Consider the following 19,975-nt stretch of genomic DNA (forward strand, 5'->3'; position numbering starts at 1 on the left):
AGTACTAAGTCATGTTTTGCAGAGGGGTCAAATACTTATTTCCCTCATTAAAATGCAAATAAATGTATAACATTTTTGACATGTGTTTTTCTGGATTTTTTTGTTGTTATTGTGTCTCTCACTGTTCAAATAAACCTACCATTAAAATTATAGACTGATCATGTCTTTGTCAGTGGGCAAACGTACAAAATCAGCAGGGGATCAAATACTTTTTTCCCTCACTGTATGTGAGAATGGTATTCATTGACTACAGCTCAGCGTTCAACACCATAGTGCCCTCAAAGCTCATCACTAAGCTTAGGACCCTGGGACTAAACACCTCCCTCTGCAACTGAATCCTGGACTTCCTGATGGGCCGCCCCCAGGTGGTAAGGGTAGGTAAATACACATACGCCACGCTGATCCTCAACACGGGGATCCCTCAGGGGTGCGTGCTCAGTCCCCTCCTGTTCTCCCTGTTCACTCATGACTGCATGGCCAAGCACAACTCCAACACCATCATTAAGTTTGCAGATGATACAACAGTGGTAGGCCTGATCACCGACAACGACGAGACAGCCTATAGGGAGGAGGTCAGAGACCTGGCCGTGTGGTGCCAGGATAACAACCTCTCCCTCAACGTGATCAAGACAAAGGAGATGATTGTGGACTACAGGAAAAAGAAGAGGACCTAGCACGCCCCCATTCTCATCGACGGTTCCTTGGTGTCCACATCACCAACAAACTAACATGGTCCAAGCACACCAAGACAGTCGTGAAGAGGCTACGACAAAACCTATTCCCCCTAAGGAGACTGAAAAGATTTGGCATGGGTCATCAGATCCTCAAAAGGTTCTACAGCTGCACCATCGAGAGCATCCTGACTGGTTGAATCACTGCCTGGTATGGCAACTGCTCGGCCTCCGACCGCAAGGCACTACAGAGGGTAGTGCGTACGGCCCAGTACATCAATGGGGCTAAGCTTCCTGCCATCCAGGACCTCTATAGCAGGTGGTGATCAGAGGAAGGCCCTAAAAATGGTCAAAGACTCCAGCCACCCTAGTCAAAGACTGTTCTCTCTGCTACCGCACGGCAAGCGGTACCGGAGCGCCAAGTCTAGGTCCAAGAGGTTTCTAAACAGCTTCTACCCTAACAAAGTCATAAGACTGTTGAACATTTAATCAACTGGCTACCCAGACTATTTGCATTGAAAATAGTCACAGGTCTGTAGTGACGCCTCAAGCACTGAGATGCAGTGCCTTAGACCGCTGCGCCACTCCGGAGCCCAAGAATTGAGGCTGTTCTGAGGGCAAAAGTGGGTGGTGAAACTCAAAATTAGGAAGGTGTTTCTTTACGCTGCTGCTACTCTCTGTTTATTATCTATGCATAGTCACTTTAATAACTCTATGTACATATTACCTCAATTACCTCGACTAACCGGTGCCACCGCACATTGACTCGGTACCGGTACCCCCTGTATATAGCTTTGCTATATATATTTGTTACTTTTATTTATTTTTGTATTTTTATTTAATGTTTTTTGTGTTTGTTTTTTGGTATTCTTTCTTAACATTGCATTGTTGGTTAAGGGCTTGTAAGTAAGCATTTCACTGTAAGGTCTACACCTGTTGTATTCGGCGCATGTGACAAATACAATTTGATTTGATTTGGAATTATCTTTTGATAAAAAATAAAATTTAAAAAAGATCAAGAAATGTCTTGAGTCAATAAATATTCAACCCCTATGTTATGGCAAGCCTAAATAAGTTCAGGAGTAAAACTTTGCTTAACAAGTCACTCTGTGTGCAATAATAGTGTTTAACATGATCTTTGAATGACTACCTCATCTCTGTACCCAACACATACAATTATCTGTAAGGTCCCTCAGTCGAGCAGTGAATTTCAAACACAGATTCAACCACAAAGACCAGGGAGGTTTTCCAATGCCTCGCAAAGAAGGGCACCTATTGGTAGATGGGTAAAAAAAGCAAACATTGAATATCCCTTTGAGCATGGTGAAGTTATTAATTACAGAAGAACAACATTGGCAGGGCAATTCAAGCATAGAAATATGCAATGATAATGTATTGGGCCTACAGCCTACTGCACAAACCTCATTGCTATAGAACTGTTTTTAATTGGTTAATGTTGCATAGGCTTACGTTTAAGTCATGTTTAAAAAAAATCTGAGTGGTAGATCTCAGCTTGCATTTTGACTCAAAAAGTGATCTTTTTGCAACAAAGTAATACTGCAAAAAATGTGTCAAAGCAATTAACTTTTCGTCCTGAATGAATAGAAAGTGTTCTGGATTTGCCACAACCATTACAACACATTACCGAGTACCACTCTCCATATTTTCAAGCTAGTGGTGGCTGCATCATGTTATAGGTATGCTTGTTAAGGACTAGGGAGTTTTTCAGGATAAAAAAGAAATGGAATAGAGAAACGGAATGGAGATAAGCACAGGCAAAATCCTAGAGGAAAACCTGGTTCAGTCTGTGTTCCACCAGACACTGGGAGTGTGACACTCTGGCTCTATGGACTTTATAATTGAGCCAGGGTTGTTCATTTTCATGTGTTTGGGTGTATTTCATTTGGTGGTGTTGGGGATGGGTGAGTTTCATTTTGTTTGTGTCTATGGTGATTGGTCTATGACTCCCAATCGGAGGTAACGAGTGTCAGCTGTCGGCTCGTTATCTCTGATTGGGAGCCATATATATTCTGTGTGTTTTCTCCTTTGTTTTGTGGGTTATTGTTTCCGTGTTGCTGTTAGTCTGTATCAGTATTTGAACTTCACGTATCGTCTTTTGTTGTTTTCTTCGTGGTTGCTTTAAATAATAAAGTCATCATGTTCACTCCACGCGCTGCGTATTGGTCCGCTCCTTCAGACGATCGTGACAGAATAACCCACCACAAAAGGACCAAGCAGCGTAACAAGCGGCAACAGGACCTACCTACACAGGAGTTATGGACGCCTCCTAAGGATTTTTGGACATGGGAGGAGATTCGGGCTGGAAAGGGTCCTTGGGCACAACCGGAGGAATATCACCGCCCTCGTGAAGAGCTGGAGGCAGCCAAAGCCGAGAGGAGGTGGTACGAGGAGGCAGCGCGAAGGCGAGGCTGGAAGCCCGTGGAAGAGAGGCAACCCCAAGAAATTTTTGGGGGGGGGCACATGGCTTGGGCAGCTGGGCAGCAGGAGGCTGCCACAGGGAGAAAAGGAGAGAAGGCTAACGGAGTACGGGAGCCATTGGCGAGTAGAAGGAGGGAAGTTGTTGTGGCACGGCATGAGAGACTGAAGTGTGTTACCAGTCCGGTCCGGCCCGTTCCTGATCCCCAGTTAAGGCCAGTGGTGTGTGTTCCCGGTATGGACCGGCCTGTTCCTACTCCACGCACCAGGTCCACGATGTGCGTCGCCAGCCGGCCAGAGTCTGCCGTCTGCCCAACGGCGCCTGAACTGGCCGTCTGCCCAACGGCGCCGGAACTGCCCGTCTGCCCTAGGGCGTCTGAACTGCCCGTCTGCCAAGCGCTGCATAAGCCGCCCGTCGGTAATGAGCCTTCAGAGCCGTCCGCCAGATCGGAGCCGCTAGAGCCTTCCGCCAGACAGGAGCCGCTAGAGCCTTCCGCCAGACAGAATCATACACCTGCTATGGAATCAGCAGGAGCCGACGCAGCCCATACTAGACTGGAAGCTCAGGTTCGGGACCAGCAAGAGCAGCTCCTGCAGATGGGAGCCACCCTGCTGGAGGTGATGACTGCAATCCGAGGCTGGGGTCCGCCTCCACCGCCAGCCGCCCAGCCAGCACCATCTGCCAGCCATGAGCAGCCAGATCCGTCAGCCAGCCATGAGCAGCCAGATCCGTCAGCCAGCCATGAGCAGCCAGATCCGTCAGCCAGCCATGAGCAGCCAGACCCGTCAGCCAGCCATGAGCAGCCAGATCCGTCAGCCAGCCATGAGCAGCCAGATCCGTCAGCCAGCCATGAGCAGCCAGATCCGTCAGCCAGCCATGAGCAGCCAGATCCGTCAGCCAGCCAGGATCCTCCAGAGCCGTCCAGCCAGGATCCTCCAGAGCCGTCCAGCCAGGATCCGCCAGAGCCGTCTAGCCAGGATCCGCCAGAGCCGTCCAGCAAGGATCCGCCAGAGCTGTCCAGCCAGGATCCGCCAGAGCCGTCCAGCCAGGATCCGCCAGAGCCGTCCAGCCAGGATCCGCCAGAGCCGTCCAGCCAGGATCCGCCAGAGCCGTCCAGCCAGGATCCGCCAGAGCCGTCCAGCCAGGATCCGCCAGAGCCGTCTAGCCAGGATCCGCCAGAGCCGTCCAGCCAGGATCCGCCAGAGCCGTCCAGCCAGGATCCGCCAGAGCCGTCCAGCCTGGATCCGCCAGAGCCGTCCCGCCAGGATCCGCCAGAGCCGTCCAGCCTGGATCCGCCAGAGCCGTCCCGCCGGGATCCGCCAGAGCCGTCCAGCCGGGATCCGCCAGAGCCGTCCAGCCGGGATCCGCCAGAGCCGTCCAGCCGGGATCCGCCAGAGCCGTCCAGCCGGGATCCGCCAGAGCCGTCCAGCCGGGATCCGCCAGAGCCGTCCAGCCGGGATCCGCCAGAGCCGACCAGCCGGGATCCGCCATTCAGCCTGGTACTGCGCCTTAGTCCGGTGCTGCCCCTTAGTCCGGTGCTGCCCCTTAGCCCGGTGCTGCCCCGTAGTCCGGTGCTGCCCCTTAGCCCGGTGCTGCCCCTTGTCCCGGTGCTGCCCCTTGTCCCGGTGCTGCCCCTTATCCCGGTGCTGCCCCTTATCCCGGTGCTGCCCCTTAGGCCGATGCTGCCCCTTAGTCCGGTGTTGCCCCTTAGTCCAGGTGGGGTTAGTTGGAGGGTGGTCATTGGGAGGAGGCTACCGAAGCAGGTTGTGACTGTGGTGGGGTGGGGATCACGACCGGGGCCAGAGCCGCCACCGTGGACAGACGCCCACCCAGACCCTCCCCTAGTCCTGATGTTGGTGCGCCCGGAGTTCGCACCTTTAGGGGGGGGTACTGTGACACTCTGGCTCTATGGACTTTATAATTGAGCCAGGGTTGTTCATTTTCATGTGTTTGGGTGTATTTCATTTGGTGGTGTTGGGGATGGGTGAGTTTCATTTTGTTTGTGTCTATGGTGATTGGTCTATGACTCCCAATCGGAGGTAACGAGTGTCAGCTGTCGGCTCGTTATCTCTGATTGGGAGCCATATATATTCTGTGTGTTTTCTCCTTTGTTTTGTGGGTTATTGTTTCCGTGTTGCTGTTAGTCTGTATCAGTATTTGAACTTCACGTATCGTCTTTTGTTGTTTTCTTCGTGGTTGCTTTAAATAATAAAGTCATCATGTTCACTCCACGCGCTGCGTATTGGTCCGCTCCTTCAGACGATCGTGACAGGGAGATGAATTCACCTTTCAGCAGGACAACAACCTAAGACACAAGGCCAAATCTACACTGGAGTTGCTTACCAATAAGATAGTGAATGTTCCTGAGTGGCCAAGTTACAGTTTTGACTTAAATATGCTTGAAAATCTATTGCAAGACCTGAAAATGGTTGTCTCGCAATGATCAACAACCAATTTGACAGAGCTTGAAGAATTTTTCATTCCAGGTGTGGAAAGCTCTTATAGACTTACCCAGAAAGACTCACAGCTGTAGTCGCTGCCAATGGTGATTCTAACATGTATTGACTGGTTGAATTCTTATCTAATCAATTAGTGTTTTTATTATTATTATTATATTTATTTTTTTACAAATGCTCAAATTTTTCTTACACTTTGACATTACAGAGTATTTTGTGTAGATCGTTGACAAAAAAATGACAAATTCATTTTAATCCCACTTTGTAACACATCAAAATGTGGAAAAAGTAAAGGGGTGTGAATACTTTCTGAAGGCACTGTAGCTTTGTATTATAAGGATGAAATGGCAAACTGCCTTCTTGCTCCTAGTGAACTGCCTTTGAGTGCTGTTGTTCCTCAGCTACAGGTATCTGACGGATAATGAGTTACCCGCTTCACATCCCGCTCCGTCACCGCAGTGACAGCTGTCTCCGAGGCTGATGTGAAAACGAGTCTTTGTGACAAACAGGTGCGTGTTACCCCATTTGACAAGCCAAGCGCTGTAGAAACTAATTTGTCGCTAATAAAACGCAACCGTAAAAAAAACATACAGCAACGTGGAGAAGGAGCAGCGAGGTGTCATAGTTAAAAATAATTACTGACAGCGTTTTAAATAAACAGATGAGTTAGACATGAGAAATCAGCTAAGGTGACTGTCTGACCAATGATAAAGTGAACAATTTACTACCAGGGGGAAAAGACAGCAGACACTGGCTCTATCACATTGATAATGTGTAAGGTGTACCTTGACCTAAGGATTTAATTGGTTTTCCATACATTTGATGTTATTATTACAGCACAGTAGCTAATTATGGACATGTTGAATATCACTGCACTGCCAACATTATGCAATAACAAACATATGTCGGGCACTTCCTCAATGGAAGGGGCAGACTTCAATGAAAGACTGAGATATGCAAATACCTTTGAATTGGATGATGCATACTGAATCTTATTTACTTATGAAGACATCATCTTCCCACGGTGATAGCATCTCCATTTGATAGCCGCAGTCTCAGATGTGACGCTCGATATTACTCAGACATTATTTTTTGAGTGCTAGCGAACATATTAATGTTAATGAAAAGCTAATTGCTTTTGTAGTAGAATAGTGAAGCTCAGACTTCAACATCAAAGCAGAGAGAGTCGATCCACTGTTAATGGCTGCACTTAGCTATTCCTTCAGATGCAGAGCCATTAACAGTCCCCCCTATTTTACATTTTAAAATAATAGTTAATTGTAATTTCAGCGCCATTTAAGAGCGCGGGGGTACGCGGGGGGCCTGCGGTTGGGGAGAGTGGACTCGGATGCATCGAAGTGCCTCAGACATTCCTTGACTACTTGCCCTCAGCAAGTTCAAATATTATTTTATCAATTTGCCAGTCATTCCGGCAGAGTGTGGCAGGGTAATTGAAATCACCCCGGTAGTTTTCTTTAGAAGACTTAAGGCTAATGGCCATGCTCGCACCCGTCCGTCACTGCTCCGTCGTCCTATCCCCCCCCTCCCCGTCTCTCTCCCTCTCATCTCGTCTTGTACAGACAGAATAACCTGTGCTGCTGGAACTCCCATTGTTCCTTGACTTTGATTTCACTCGTTTGCTTTAAGTGCTGGAGATATCTGTTGAAGACAGGATATAAAAGAGGGGGGAATATTAACCACAACACAAAACAAGCAGGATAAGAGAGAGGACAAGAAAGAGGCAGAGTGGGGAAGGGAAAGGGCAAGGGTGAGGGGAGAAAGAGAGAGTGGGGGAGAGAGAGAGAGAGAGAGACACAGAGAGGGCAAGAGAAGGTATATAATGATAGTAGGATAACTGGGGCTTTGCTTTCGGGGGCCGACATCTTGGTTTACATTCGTGAGTGAGCAGGACGGGTGTGTAACCTTTAAATGATATTTAAAACACGCCCGATTATCCCTTAAGGTAATTAGGTTTAATTAGAAATAAATCTGCAAGGCGAGAAGCCGGCCGACGCCGAAAGCAATTTGGAGCAGGCGGCGAGTGGCGTGGACTGCGGTGACGCGCTCTTTCCCTTTTGTGTCCTATCTCAATTCATCATTCCATGATTCCTTACATCCTATCTGCTCGCCTCCTTCTTAACCGTATTAGAGGTCCAAGGTCCCTCCCCTCAGAGGAGGCAAGGAGAGAGGATGCAAAAACCCAGGAAATATGACTTGACAAAGAGCCCATGTCTCTTCTGTCCTCACGTTTCCTGCTTCTCAACCTCCACATTCTGTCCATTCAGTCAGTCAAACTCCCACTGAACAATGCGGCATGCCATTTTCTTCACATTGATGTGGCAATTAACGAAGAAAACATGGACTCAACTCCACATCATTCAAGACAACGCGATACTACTTTCAGAGGTGGTCGGCAATAGAAAGGCCTCTTAATTACCAAATGAAAATACCAAATTACAATAAAAATAGGCAATGGACAAAACATTTTACACGGCTAGCAGTTAAGCTCAGGTCTGTGAACTCTCCTTCACCCTCTGTTTGTTGTCAAGTAACTTATCTTGTCAACACAGAGATTAAGGAAGGATATCATCCACACATCTAGGCCTAGCCAGTGCTATTCAACAACACTGTAGTAGTTACTAATGCAGGGAACGGCTGATGCAGGGAACGGGCACCTACTGTCCTGGAATGCCGCAATGTGTGCAGGCTTTTGTTCCTGCCCAGCACTAAAACACCAAATTCACCTAAACCTGGTCTATATTATGTGAAACTGGTGTATTAGCACTGGTCTGGAACTTAAGCCTGCACACACTGCGCACAGTCCTCCAGGACCAGTCAGCCTACCCTCTCCTGGGTAAAAGTGTTTATTGAGTAGATGAAACCAAGGCCTTGACTCCTCATTAGGGCTTTGCACCATTAGTGGTTGGTATGAGGTTGAGTGACGGGCTTTGGGCTCTGCTGAGTAAGAGCTGGAACAGCATGGGGTCATTCCATTGGCCCAATCCATGGGCCCCCTAATCGCCCAGCTCCCTTTGAAGAGAGGCTTGAAAGCTGTCACTCTGCCAAAAGGCTAGGCGACCACTGAGCCAGCCCATCACTCTAATGGAAGTCATTCAGAGCCATGGGAGTGACCTAATTAGGCTGAGGTGTCATTGACGTAGCGCTAATTATAAAGGAACGAGAGAAGAAATCAAGAGCGAAGAAAGTTAGAAAGAGAGTGTAGAGGCGCCAAGAGATGGGTTAAAGAAAACGTCTATGAAGATGATGTGAGGGGAGGGGTTTTGGTGTTGACTTGGTGATGAGCCGTCATCCATTGAGTCTCTGTCTGGTTTTATTGAAAAATAAAGCTTTTGAATAAAGCTATGGTCATGAATGTATGACTAAATCACTGGGTCGACTAATTTGAACTTAGTCAATGTAGGGAATGGAAAATGATGCATGAACATTAATAGACAACTCTACAATTCATACAGAGTAATTCACTACAATTACCTTAACCCTCGCCCTTTTTATTCCTCTTCATCAGAAAAATATTGTTTGAAAGACTCTTCAGTCTTTCAGTCGGAGAGTCCAACTGAGTTAAAGTAGAGAGCTAAAGTGTTTTGGGCGTGACTAGGTTGACAAAGTGTTTTGGGCGTGACGGTGTTGACGGGTGTTAACCTACCTTGGAGCTCTTTGTCTCCCTTCATCCATCTGATTGTGGCGGCGGGCTTGCTGCCCATAGCAGTGCAGGTCATCTCTGTCTCGTTGCCCTCAATCACCTGCCCCTCCCGGGATTCGATGATTGGGTTGCCTGGAGGGACTGGCAGAGGGGACAAATAGACACTGTGTTTAGGGAACGTGGGGCATAAATCACCCTAACAACCAGGGGGTGTCGGGTCAGTCCTGCCTCTTAGATGTCTTAACTGTCCATGTGTGGTGGAAGGGTGTTTCATCAGCAATGGGGTGGTGTTGCAATAGCATGGTGTGATGCATCTATTGTCATGGGTGTAATTTCTAATATGGGTCCCTCCACATACCAAATAAAAGAACAGAATTTTGTTGCAATAGTACTGTATCTGTGAGAGGTTTATGGGAATACTTTGAAATCAATTAAATTGACTACAGTACAGTCATTTTCCTGTAAACAATAACAACGTCAGAATGTGCGCAGAGAGGAGTTCTATTTAAGTGCGCGTATCTCAAGTCAGAATCGGCCGCTATCAGCTTTGTCGAAAGGCCCCTTTTTAAATCATCCACTTGATAATAAAGCCCATACACTGACTATATGCAGTACACTTCAGATGTTTTAGGATGCTTTTCCCCCTTCTCTCAACTATACTCTTAACCATAAATGTGCGAGCTGAGACCACTCACCGATTTTGGATTACATAAAGTTGGTTGTTGATTATTACTAGACAGCCATTTTCAAGTATTGCATTAGATTTTCTAACCGATTTAAGTCAAAACTGTAACTAGGCCACTCAGGAATATTCTATGTCGTTTTGGTAAGCAACTCCAGTGTATATCTGGCCTTCTGTTTTAGGCTATTGTCCTGCTGAAAGGTGAATTGGTCTCCCAGTGTCTGCTGGAAAGCAGACTGAACCAGGTTTTCCTCTAGGATTTTGCCTGTGCTTAGCTCCATATCGTTTATTTTTTATCCTGAAAAACTCCCCAGTCCTTAACGATTACAAGTATATCCATAACATGATGCTGCCACCACTAGGTTTGAAAATATGGAGAGTGTTACTCAGTGATGTGTTGTGTTTGCCCCAAACATAACGCTTTGTATTCAGGACATAATGTTTTTGGTGCAATTTTACTTTAGTACATTATTGCAAACAGGATGCATGTTTTTGAATATTTTTATTCTGTACAGACTTTTCACTCTGTCATTTAGGTTAGTATTGTGGAGTAACTACAATGTTGTTGAGCCATCCTCAGTTTTCTCCTATCACAGCCATTAAACTCTAACTGTTTTAAAGTCGCCGTTGGCCTCATGGTGAAATCCCTGAGCGGTTTCCTTCCTCTCCAGCAACTGAGTTAGGAAGGACGCCTGTATCTTTGTAGTGACTGGGTGTATTGATACACTATCCAAAGTGTAATTAATAACTTCACCATGCTCAAAGGGATATTCAATGTCTGCTTTTTTTATATAGGTGCCCTTCTTTGCATGGCATTGGAAAACCTTCCTGGTCTTTGTGGTTGAATCCGTGTTTGAAATTCAGTGCTCGACTGAGGGACCTTACAGATAATTGTATGTGTAGGATACAGAGATGAGGTATGTACCTCAGTTGGTAGGGCATGGCGTTTGCAACGCCAGGGTTGTGGGTTCGATTGCCACGGGGGGCCAGTATGAAAAAATAAAATAATGTATGCACTCACTAACTGTAAGTCGCTCTGGATAAGAGCATCTGCTAAATGACTAAAATGTAAATGTAAAATGTAGTCATGTTAAACACTATTATTGCACAGTGTTGAAGTCCATGCAACTTATGTGACTTAAGCACATTTTTACTCCTGAACTTATTTAGGCTTGCCATAACAAAGGGATTGAATAGTTATGGACTCAACACATTTCAGCTTTTAATTTGTAATTAATTTCTCAACATTTCTAAAAACATAATTCCACTTTGACATTATGGGGTATTGTGTGTAGGCCACACAAAATCTCAATTTAATCCATTTAAAATTCAGGCTGTAACACAACAAAATGTGGAAAAAGTCAATGGGTGAGAATACTTTCTGAAAGCACTGTAGACTATATGTATTTTAGCTACTTCTGAAGCACATTTTGTGCCCTAGAAACTAATTTGTAACCCTGTAAATACATGTGTTTATTATAAAAAGCTAAATGTTGTTACAAATACCTGTCATTGAAATTACAAAGTAATTTGTGGAACATTAGGTTTCCACATTGTGTAAAAGCACAGTTTTTCTATTGAGATGCATTACATAGAAAATTGTACACTGTCTCTTTAAGAACATCAAGTTTGTTAGTGACAACACGCAACATATCAGTCATTTGGAAGATCTCAATTGCATACTCCTCACATCCCCTCTCCTCGTCTCCTTCTCAAAACCCATTGGATGAGAAAGCCAGAGGTCCCTTCCCTCTGACCTTCTCCTCCAATGGGTTTTGAAAAGGAGATGAGGAGATAGGATGTGAGGAGTGTGCAATTGAGAGCTTCTCATTCATTTATTGCTGTGATTATTGATCGCCTGAAGAAGCCATCACTTTTCCTTTCTTACTGTGCCCCCAAATGTTAGGATATAGCCTATAAGTAAAGTTATTAGGTTGTTAGCTAGCTAGCTAATTTTTACATTACATTTTAGTCATTTTAGCAGATGCTCTTATCCAGAGCGACTTACAGTTAGTGAGTGCATACATTTTCATACTGAGGAACATGACTGAACAAGGTTTAAACAAATGGCCCGTAATTAGTTTTAGAATGGCACGCGACATGTTTATGAATGTAAATTGCTGCTTGCAATTCACCATAGAAAGAAGAAAACGTTGCACCGGTTATATGGGTCATATCATTTGAACCGTTTGGGCTACAAACAAGCCGTCTTCACTGTAGTAATGGTACAACCAAGACACTTGCTTTTTTCTTTAGGGCACTCTTAAAGCAATGGTAGAGTGAAGCCGAATCATTCCAACGAAAAACAATTGTAGGCACTGGTGCTCCCAAATAAAAATGACAGGTGGCACAGCAAAATATCTAGGAACATATGCGACCACAATGGTCGCACTTTAGAGCCCTATGCGATGTTAAGACATTTAAAGTGACGTTGAGGTGGCCTCATCCCTAAAAGTGAGACAGACTTCCAGTCTTCACTTCACTTTTACTCCCGCTAAATTTTTTTCAAGGATATTATTATTATTCAAATCATGCTTTGCACTTTGGCTCTACACCTTGGTGACTGTTTTTTATTTCTTAGTAAGTTTATTTGTGAGTGCAAAAATGAGTGAGATACAGCTATGGTATTAACCACTCCATCGGTAACTGATGTGCCAGTGATAGCTGTGTGTGTGTTAGTGATGTGTGGGTCAGCTGTTTGTTCACGCGCGCCCGCAATTGCTAATAACCCATCCGCAACCGCCCGACTATATGTGATAAAGTGAAAATCTGAGGACCGCACCCGACCCCAACCCCCAAATATAGAAAATGCGATGTACAGTCAGAGATGACAGGATTTGTTGTTTGACAGGCCTTTTTAGATAGGCCTATGTTTCTGCTTATAATTTCCGACATTTTGGTAGGCTATTTGTTAGTCAACTTGTCTATAATTAGATACACACAGCTTCTCTTCTGTCATTAGTTGGTGCTAGAATGTCATAAATCGATAGAATGAATGCTTCAATCTAGTTGACGTCGGTAGTTTGTTTTTTCTTTCTTCTTTCGTCTCTGCTTTTCTCGTGCAGCAAAGACGTTTAAAAGCTGTTAAAACGACCCAGCATGTTTTTGATAAGATTTCAATTCGGCTTGGATGCATATTTTATGTGACTGAAATACTATCAGCTTTTGATGATGCTGATAAAGATAGCACCTTTATAGACGGTCCCTAACCGTGCATTCATTCTCTCAAGATGCTGAAATAAATTCATAATATTTCTCCACTCCTGTTCCCGAGTCAAAATGTACATTTGGTCTATCATTTTACTGCTAGAAATGACTAATTCTGAAGGAGTTAATATTATATTAGGCTATGTGAAAGGTTATAGACCTATAGTCAGTGTCCAGATTTCAGTTTGGCTACTATTCCATTTAACCCATCTGAACAGTACAGTTCCCTTGACGTGCCATTTTGAAGTCCCTGTCTTGTGTCTGTCAAATTTGTAGCGTCTCTAAATCTTCCTCTTTTACCACTTGACCAAATCTTTCCCAAACACTAGACTATTGTTCTGGCGCTCCCTTCTATTTATTTTCAACTCTCTATTTCGCAGCTTTTCTGTTATTGAATTTCTGTTATCCGATACTGTCCTTTTTGCCTCAGTGGATCAGTGTTAACTTTTTCTCCCAAAGTTCCCAAAAGCAATTGGCAATTGGCATGTATTTGGCTTAGGCTACACACTAAAGCCAGGTAAAAATGATGTAGAAAAAAACATCAAAGTAGCCTGTAGATATGAATTGCACAAGACTCTTTATTCAATCAACCTACCACCCACCCACCCTTCATCCAAACAATATTTCTAGACCCTAAACCCACCCGCCTCGTGGATATAACTTCAGGGATGGCGGGTTATGGGTCAACCCGTGCATCACTAGTGTGTGTGTGCGTGTTTTCAATCATACTCTCATAATGAATGTCAACGTAGACGGTCTGAGACATTTTTCCCCTCATCAAACATTGTGTGGTGTATGTGTATTCATACTCAGCACAGTGATGTCGGCATAGGCCTCCTGTGGGGGGTCCGTGTAGAGCTGGCACACGTATCTCCCCTCATCCGACAGGCTCACATTGGACAGAGACACCCGCAGCTCATTGTCCGAGAAGTTGACCAGCTGGAAGCGGGCATCTTTCAGGGCTGGGGGTCAAAGAAAGAGAGATAGGGAGAGAAAGAGGAAGGGAGAGAAGGTCAAAAGAGGGTATCATTGTCATTGTCCATGCATTGACTATGGCAGTGTTTCCCAACTCCAGTCATCAAGTACCCCCAATAGTACACATTTTTGTTGTAGTCCCTGACAAACTCACCTGATTCAACTCATTGAGGGCTTGATGATGTGGTGTGCTTGTCCGGGGCTACAACAAAAATGTACTTGAGGAGTTGGGAAACACTTGACTATGGCAATGACTGTTGACCTACTAGGTGAGAGTCCTTCCAACAGGACAACGACCCTAAGCACACAGCCAAGACAACGCAGGAGTGGCTTCGGGACAAGTCTCTGAATGTCCTTGAGTGGCCCAGCCAGAGCCCGGACTTGAACCGGATCTAACATCTCTGGAGAGACCTGAAAATAGCTGTGCAGCGACGCTCCCCATCCAACCTGACAGAGCTTGAGAGGATCTGCAGAGAAAATATCTAAAAACCTGTTTTTGCTTTGTCATTATGGGGTATTGTGTGTAGATAGATGAGGGAAAAAACAATTGAATCAATTTTAGAATAAGGCTGTAACGTAACAAAATGTGGAAAAAGTCAAGGGGTCTGAATATTTTCCGAATGCACTGTACCATTTTCTAGCTCTGAGTCGCTACTTTCATCCAATGTAAAAAACACAATTTCAAATGTTGTTACATAGGGCCGAATCGAGCCGGTCGGTCACATATGGGAAATAAGACTTGTGGTATGTTGTTTTCCTTACCTTTTTCCGACAGGAAAAGGTGGAAGGCTTGATGTCAGAGTACAGAACAGCTCGCTTACTGTCTTTTGACCCCAGAGTTCAGAGTACATTTTTCATTTGCTTTGGAAGAGTGAGCTGGGTGTTCTATCTGGGAGTATTGCACACACCTTAAAATGTTCTCCTCAGTTTAGCAGACTTAAAGAACACGACAAATCTCTACAGGTGAATCTTAAGTATTCTTGGTAACATGCACAGAACTAAAGAATACTGGTATGGTCAACATTCTGAGGTCATGTGTATGCTTTGACACTTTGGAGCACCATCATGGTTTGTGACTTTAAGCTGTGCTGAATACAGCTGGGAAGAACTCTTGTCTTTGTTGAGGTGAAAAAATTCTGATTTGCCAGGAGTTCAATCCATGATACCAGGTGCGCTTTGTTTAATAGACCCTGAAACAGTCTCTCGCCATTTTCACCATCATTTCCTTTCTTTGTTGAAATTCATCTGATCTTTGAGAAGATTTGAATCCTAAGCAACCTGCCTACACATTGTTTGAAGTACAATAGACCAACATAGCTACTGTAGTAGGTCAAAGCTGTGTTCTGGAAAACCTTGGTAGCGCATGGGTGAAGTAAGCATTGTGGTGTTCATGTAAATTTCCTTTCTTTTTCGGCTTCAGACCGATGCCTACTTCTCACTTATAACTTAGTTTTTTGTTTGTAATTAGAACAGGAGTGTGTGGTGACACACACACGCAGAATAATGAGCAGGGGGTTGTTTTTGCCTGGCGATCGCGATGGATAATGCCAATGTCTGGTTCAGATGAAAGCCTCCCCCACCACCTCTGACTGATCGATGCCGGCCATTTACTGCTCTCTGTGTCTTCTTCTCCTCCCCACACCACATTTATTCTCACCCGCAGCAGCCCAGTTCAATGGAGCAAAAGCAACAAGAAAAAATAGGTAGCATTAATAAATAACTAAATAAACGGAAACAAATAACTAAATGAAGAAATAATCTGGGATCATTACAGTTTGCAGCGGCGGGCACATGAAAGCCAGGGTTGTGATAGTGATGGGGGGGGGGTGAAGCTGATAGTTCTGGGTTCCAGCTGGTTAGCCGTGCTCTTTCGCTTTTATCCCAAAAGAGAGAGAAAGCAAGAGAGCGAGCGAGGGGAAAAAGAGGAGGAGCGAAAGAGAGGCTGTCAGTCAAATGCGAGGACTTAATTCATCAAAGGAGGTGATGAAGCCTTCTCTCTGGTTATGCTGCTGTGGAGGGAGTGGAGAAGCAAAGAAATACAGAGCGTGGCTCCATCTCCGCTGCCATCCACCCTTTTTCCTTAGAGTAGCCACGTGCCCCCTCATCAGAAGACCCCATCTCGATTCCACTCACCTCCCCTTACTCCCACAAGGTCAAGCCACGTGGCGCAAAAGGAGCGGGGGGTAAACCTGTTGCCGTGCCAACTCATAGCTAATGTCTTTGGTCCTGCTGCCAGGGTGGTGGTCTTGGAATATCAGAAGAGAACGACAAGCAGAGACAAACAGAATAGCTAACAAGTGTGTGAATTCCAAGTAAGAAGTAAAAAGTCAAATGTTCAAAGGAGAGCTCTATTTTTAGCAAGTGGGCCCAAGATTTAAGTCAAATCAAAACATAACTCCGCAACATTCAACTCCATTTCGCAAAGCTATTCTGGTGTCCCAACTTCTTAACTCAATTACTTTCATTCTTTTGGATAAGTTGCTTAACTACGCTACTTCTTAACGCTAACCGCTAACTTTAGCGCCAGTAGCCATTGTGCTTGGCTCCTTCTCTGTTAGCAGTGGCTGAACACAACAGAGGCTAATGTTACACACAGATAATGTGTGCCTAATTAAAGTGGCTTGCTTGAAAGCAGGGTTAGGCCTGTCAGTTTGAGGGGCAGCCTGACACTAATGATTAAATTAAATGTATTGATTTGAAGAATGTGCTGGGATTAAAACACTCCAATGATAGGCATCACGGGCTAAACTGCTGGTAATCTGTTGTGTGACTCGGCGCTAGGTGGAAACCAATGGGAATGATTAAAGCATTATGTCAACACTGATAATGTTCATAATGGCATTAAAGTCTGGTGTACTGGGGTTATTCGTAAAATGGCCTCCAGTCCATTGTGGTATACTGTATGCTCAATGCATACCTTGCATACATTGCCTCCTTTACAATGCTATACCTTGTTGTGTTAATATAGTATAAGTGTACACCTACACTACATGACCAAAAGTATGTGGACACCTGCTCGTCGAACATCCCATTCCAAAATCATGGGCATTAATTTGGAGTTGGTCCCCCCTTTGCTGCTATAACAGCCTCCACTCTTCTGCGAAGGCTTTCCACTAGATGTTGGAATATTGCTGCGGGGACTTGCTTCCATTCAGCCACAAGAGCATTAGTGAGGTCGGGCACTGATGTTGGGGGATTAGGCCTGGCTCGCAGTCAGCGTTCCAATTAATTCCAAAGGCATTCGATGGGGTTGAGATCAGGGCTCTGTGCAGGCAAGTCAAGATCTTCCACACCGATCTCGACAAACCATTTCTGTATGGACCTCGCCTTTTGCACGTGGCATTGTCATGCTGAAACAGGAAAGGGCCTTCCCCAAACTGTTGCCAAAAAGTTGGAAGCACAGAATCGTCTAGAATGTCATTGTATGCTGTAGCGTTAATATTTCCCTTCACTGAAACTAAGGGGCCTAGCCCAAACCATGAAAAACAACCCCAGACCATTATTCATCTTCCACCAAACTTTACAGTTGGCACTATGCATTGGGGCAGGTAGCGTTCTCCCGGCATCTGCCAAACCCAGATTCGTCCGACAGACTGCCAGATGGTGATTCATCACTCCAGAGAACGCGTTTCCACTGCTCCAGACTCCAATGGCGGCGAGCTTTACACCACTCCAGCCGATGCTTGGCATTGGGCATGGTGATCTTAGGCTTGTGTGGGGCTGCTCGGCCATGGCAATTCATTTCATGAAGCTCCCGACAAACAGTTATTGTGCTGATGTTGCTTCCAGAGGCAGTTTGGAACTCGATAGTGAGTGTTGCAACCGAGGACAGATGATTTTTACGCGCAATGTGCTTCAACACTCGGCTGTCCCGTTTTGTGAGCTTGTGTGGCCTACCACTTCGCGGCTGATCCGTTGTTGCTCCTAGACTATTCCACTTCACAATAACATCACTTACAGTTGACCGGGGCAGTTTTAGCAGGGCAGAAATTGGACGAACTGACTTGTTGGAAAGGTGATATCCTATGACGGTGCCACGTTGAAAGTCACTGAGCTCTTCAGTAAGGCCATTCTACTGCCAATGTTTGCGAATCCACTAATTTGAAGGGATGTCCACATACTTTTGTATATATAGTGTATATCAACAACACAGATGTGGTTTTGGGCAAAAACAAACAGAGAGAATTGGAGGTGGTGAGAAACTGGACACTGATCCATTTTTGGACTGAAAAACAGCGTTAGGGCTTGACAACACAACAGCTCTGTGTCCAACAGGGAACGTGGCCTTTCTCTTGTGCAGTGGTTCTGTTCCTGGACACAAGCGTGGCCATGTTGTGAGAACTCAACAGCGGCCCGCCGTACCCCAGGAGGTTGTCCACCATGACGGCACAACAACAGCGGCCGCTCGCAACATCCAGCTCACTGCGGGGGAGTCCGGGATTGGACACGCAGCAGTGCTGTCCAATGGGGTGAGTTCCGGGAAAACAAAGGCACTAGTAGTGGAAAGCAATTCCACTAAAGAAAACAAACTGAATATGTCTTTCGATGTTGTTTTGTTCTTTCATTTCAGTGGAGGCTGCTGAGGGGAGGACGGCTCATAATAGTGGCTGGAACGGAGCGAATGGAATGGCATCAAACACATGGAAACCATATGTTTGATGTATTTGATACCATTCCACTGATTCCGCTCCAGCCATTACCACAAGCCTGTCCTCCCCAATTAAGGTGCTACCAACCTCCTGTGCAGGTAATGTACTTTTTTGGAAGGTACAAACGCAAGGAAAGACAAAAGTGGGCAAGAAAATGCAATGACAATACAGTAAAAAAACAGAATGGAGAGACCGGTGAGACAACAAACACTTAATCAAAACGAAATGTGGGAATATGATTCACAGTGGCTAGGAACAGGAACAAAAACAGCCACAAAGAAGAAAAATAAGTATCAAAACACAGCAGTACACTGTTCCTGATGATTTATAATTGAATACAGTAGCTATAGGCGTTTCAAAACGAGCTAATGTATTTGTTTTAACAGCCACACAAGGCAGAGAATTGGATAAACATTTGTACTTCATACACTTCATTTCAGGGATGTATATGTTCCATTTCTATGATGGTCTTGAATTAGATTGTGAAAACCAAAGTCCATCTTCTTCATACAGCCTCTCTACAACCAAACAAACAGCCTCTCAATGAAAATAAAGAAAGGCTTCCTTTAAATAAAAAGTTATTCACAGATTCACTGTTCACATTGCAAGCTATAGTATTAAAAAAACATTCCTCAATTCGGCTATTTTGTTAATAACATCGTACCAGAAGGCCCCAAGTCATCTCATGAATAAAGTGATCTTACTTATGTTTAAAATAGTATTAAATAATAAAACAGTTAAAACTTTATTTTCAAGATTTCAAATTAATTTGCCTTAGTCAGATCAATGTGGACAATGGCTTTTTTTTTTTTCCACTCAATTCCATTTTCGAGGGGAGGAGGCCAGTCGCCTAAAGTGGTGCTGAATATACATTGCTTATTTTGGCGTTATCGCAAATAGCCAAAGGTCCGTTCAGCACCATCCAGGAAACGGGTGATGGGGCTTAAAAAAAGACTGCACAATCACACATGGCCAAATCCATCGAATCCTGGCAATCTCTGCATTGAAATGAAGCTGACTGTAAACACAAAAGGTGAGAAATAAACTCCAATTCATAGCAGAGCGAAAAAATATAAAGATGAGATAAACAAAACTTTTATGGCTGCAGTGGGTTATTCCTTTCTTCCATCTTTCTCCCTCTCCCTCTCTCTTCATATCTCATTTGTGTTGTTTCTCCCTGGTTTCATTGAGGAAGGCTGGCTCCAGCTTCTTGGAGACGAGCTTCTGGCTTCTTCTT

The 19,975-nt window shown here is 44.9% G+C and overlaps 1 protein-coding gene across 1 annotated transcript in view; it reads right to left on the reverse strand.

Moving 5' to 3' along the window:
• Positions 1 to 19,975, reverse strand: part of LOC311142057 (cell adhesion molecule 1-like) — a gene marked incomplete at both ends in the record, with an annotated part of 471,507 nt that overhangs the window by 100,684 nt on the left and 350,848 nt on the right. Inside the window, 2 exons of the mRNA XM_084177610.1 lie at positions 9,229 to 9,366; positions 13,924 to 14,076. Of these exons, the coding sequence (XP_084033736.1) occupies positions 9,229 to 9,366; positions 13,924 to 14,076 (291 nt within the window). The remainder of the gene's footprint in view (positions 1 to 9,228; positions 9,367 to 13,923; positions 14,077 to 19,975) is intronic.

This window comes from Coregonus lavaretus (assembly GCF_964263955.1).
Source record: "Coregonus lavaretus genome assembly, chromosome: 15".
NCBI classification, from domain to species: Eukaryota; Metazoa; Chordata; class Actinopteri; order Salmoniformes; family Salmonidae; genus Coregonus; species Coregonus lavaretus.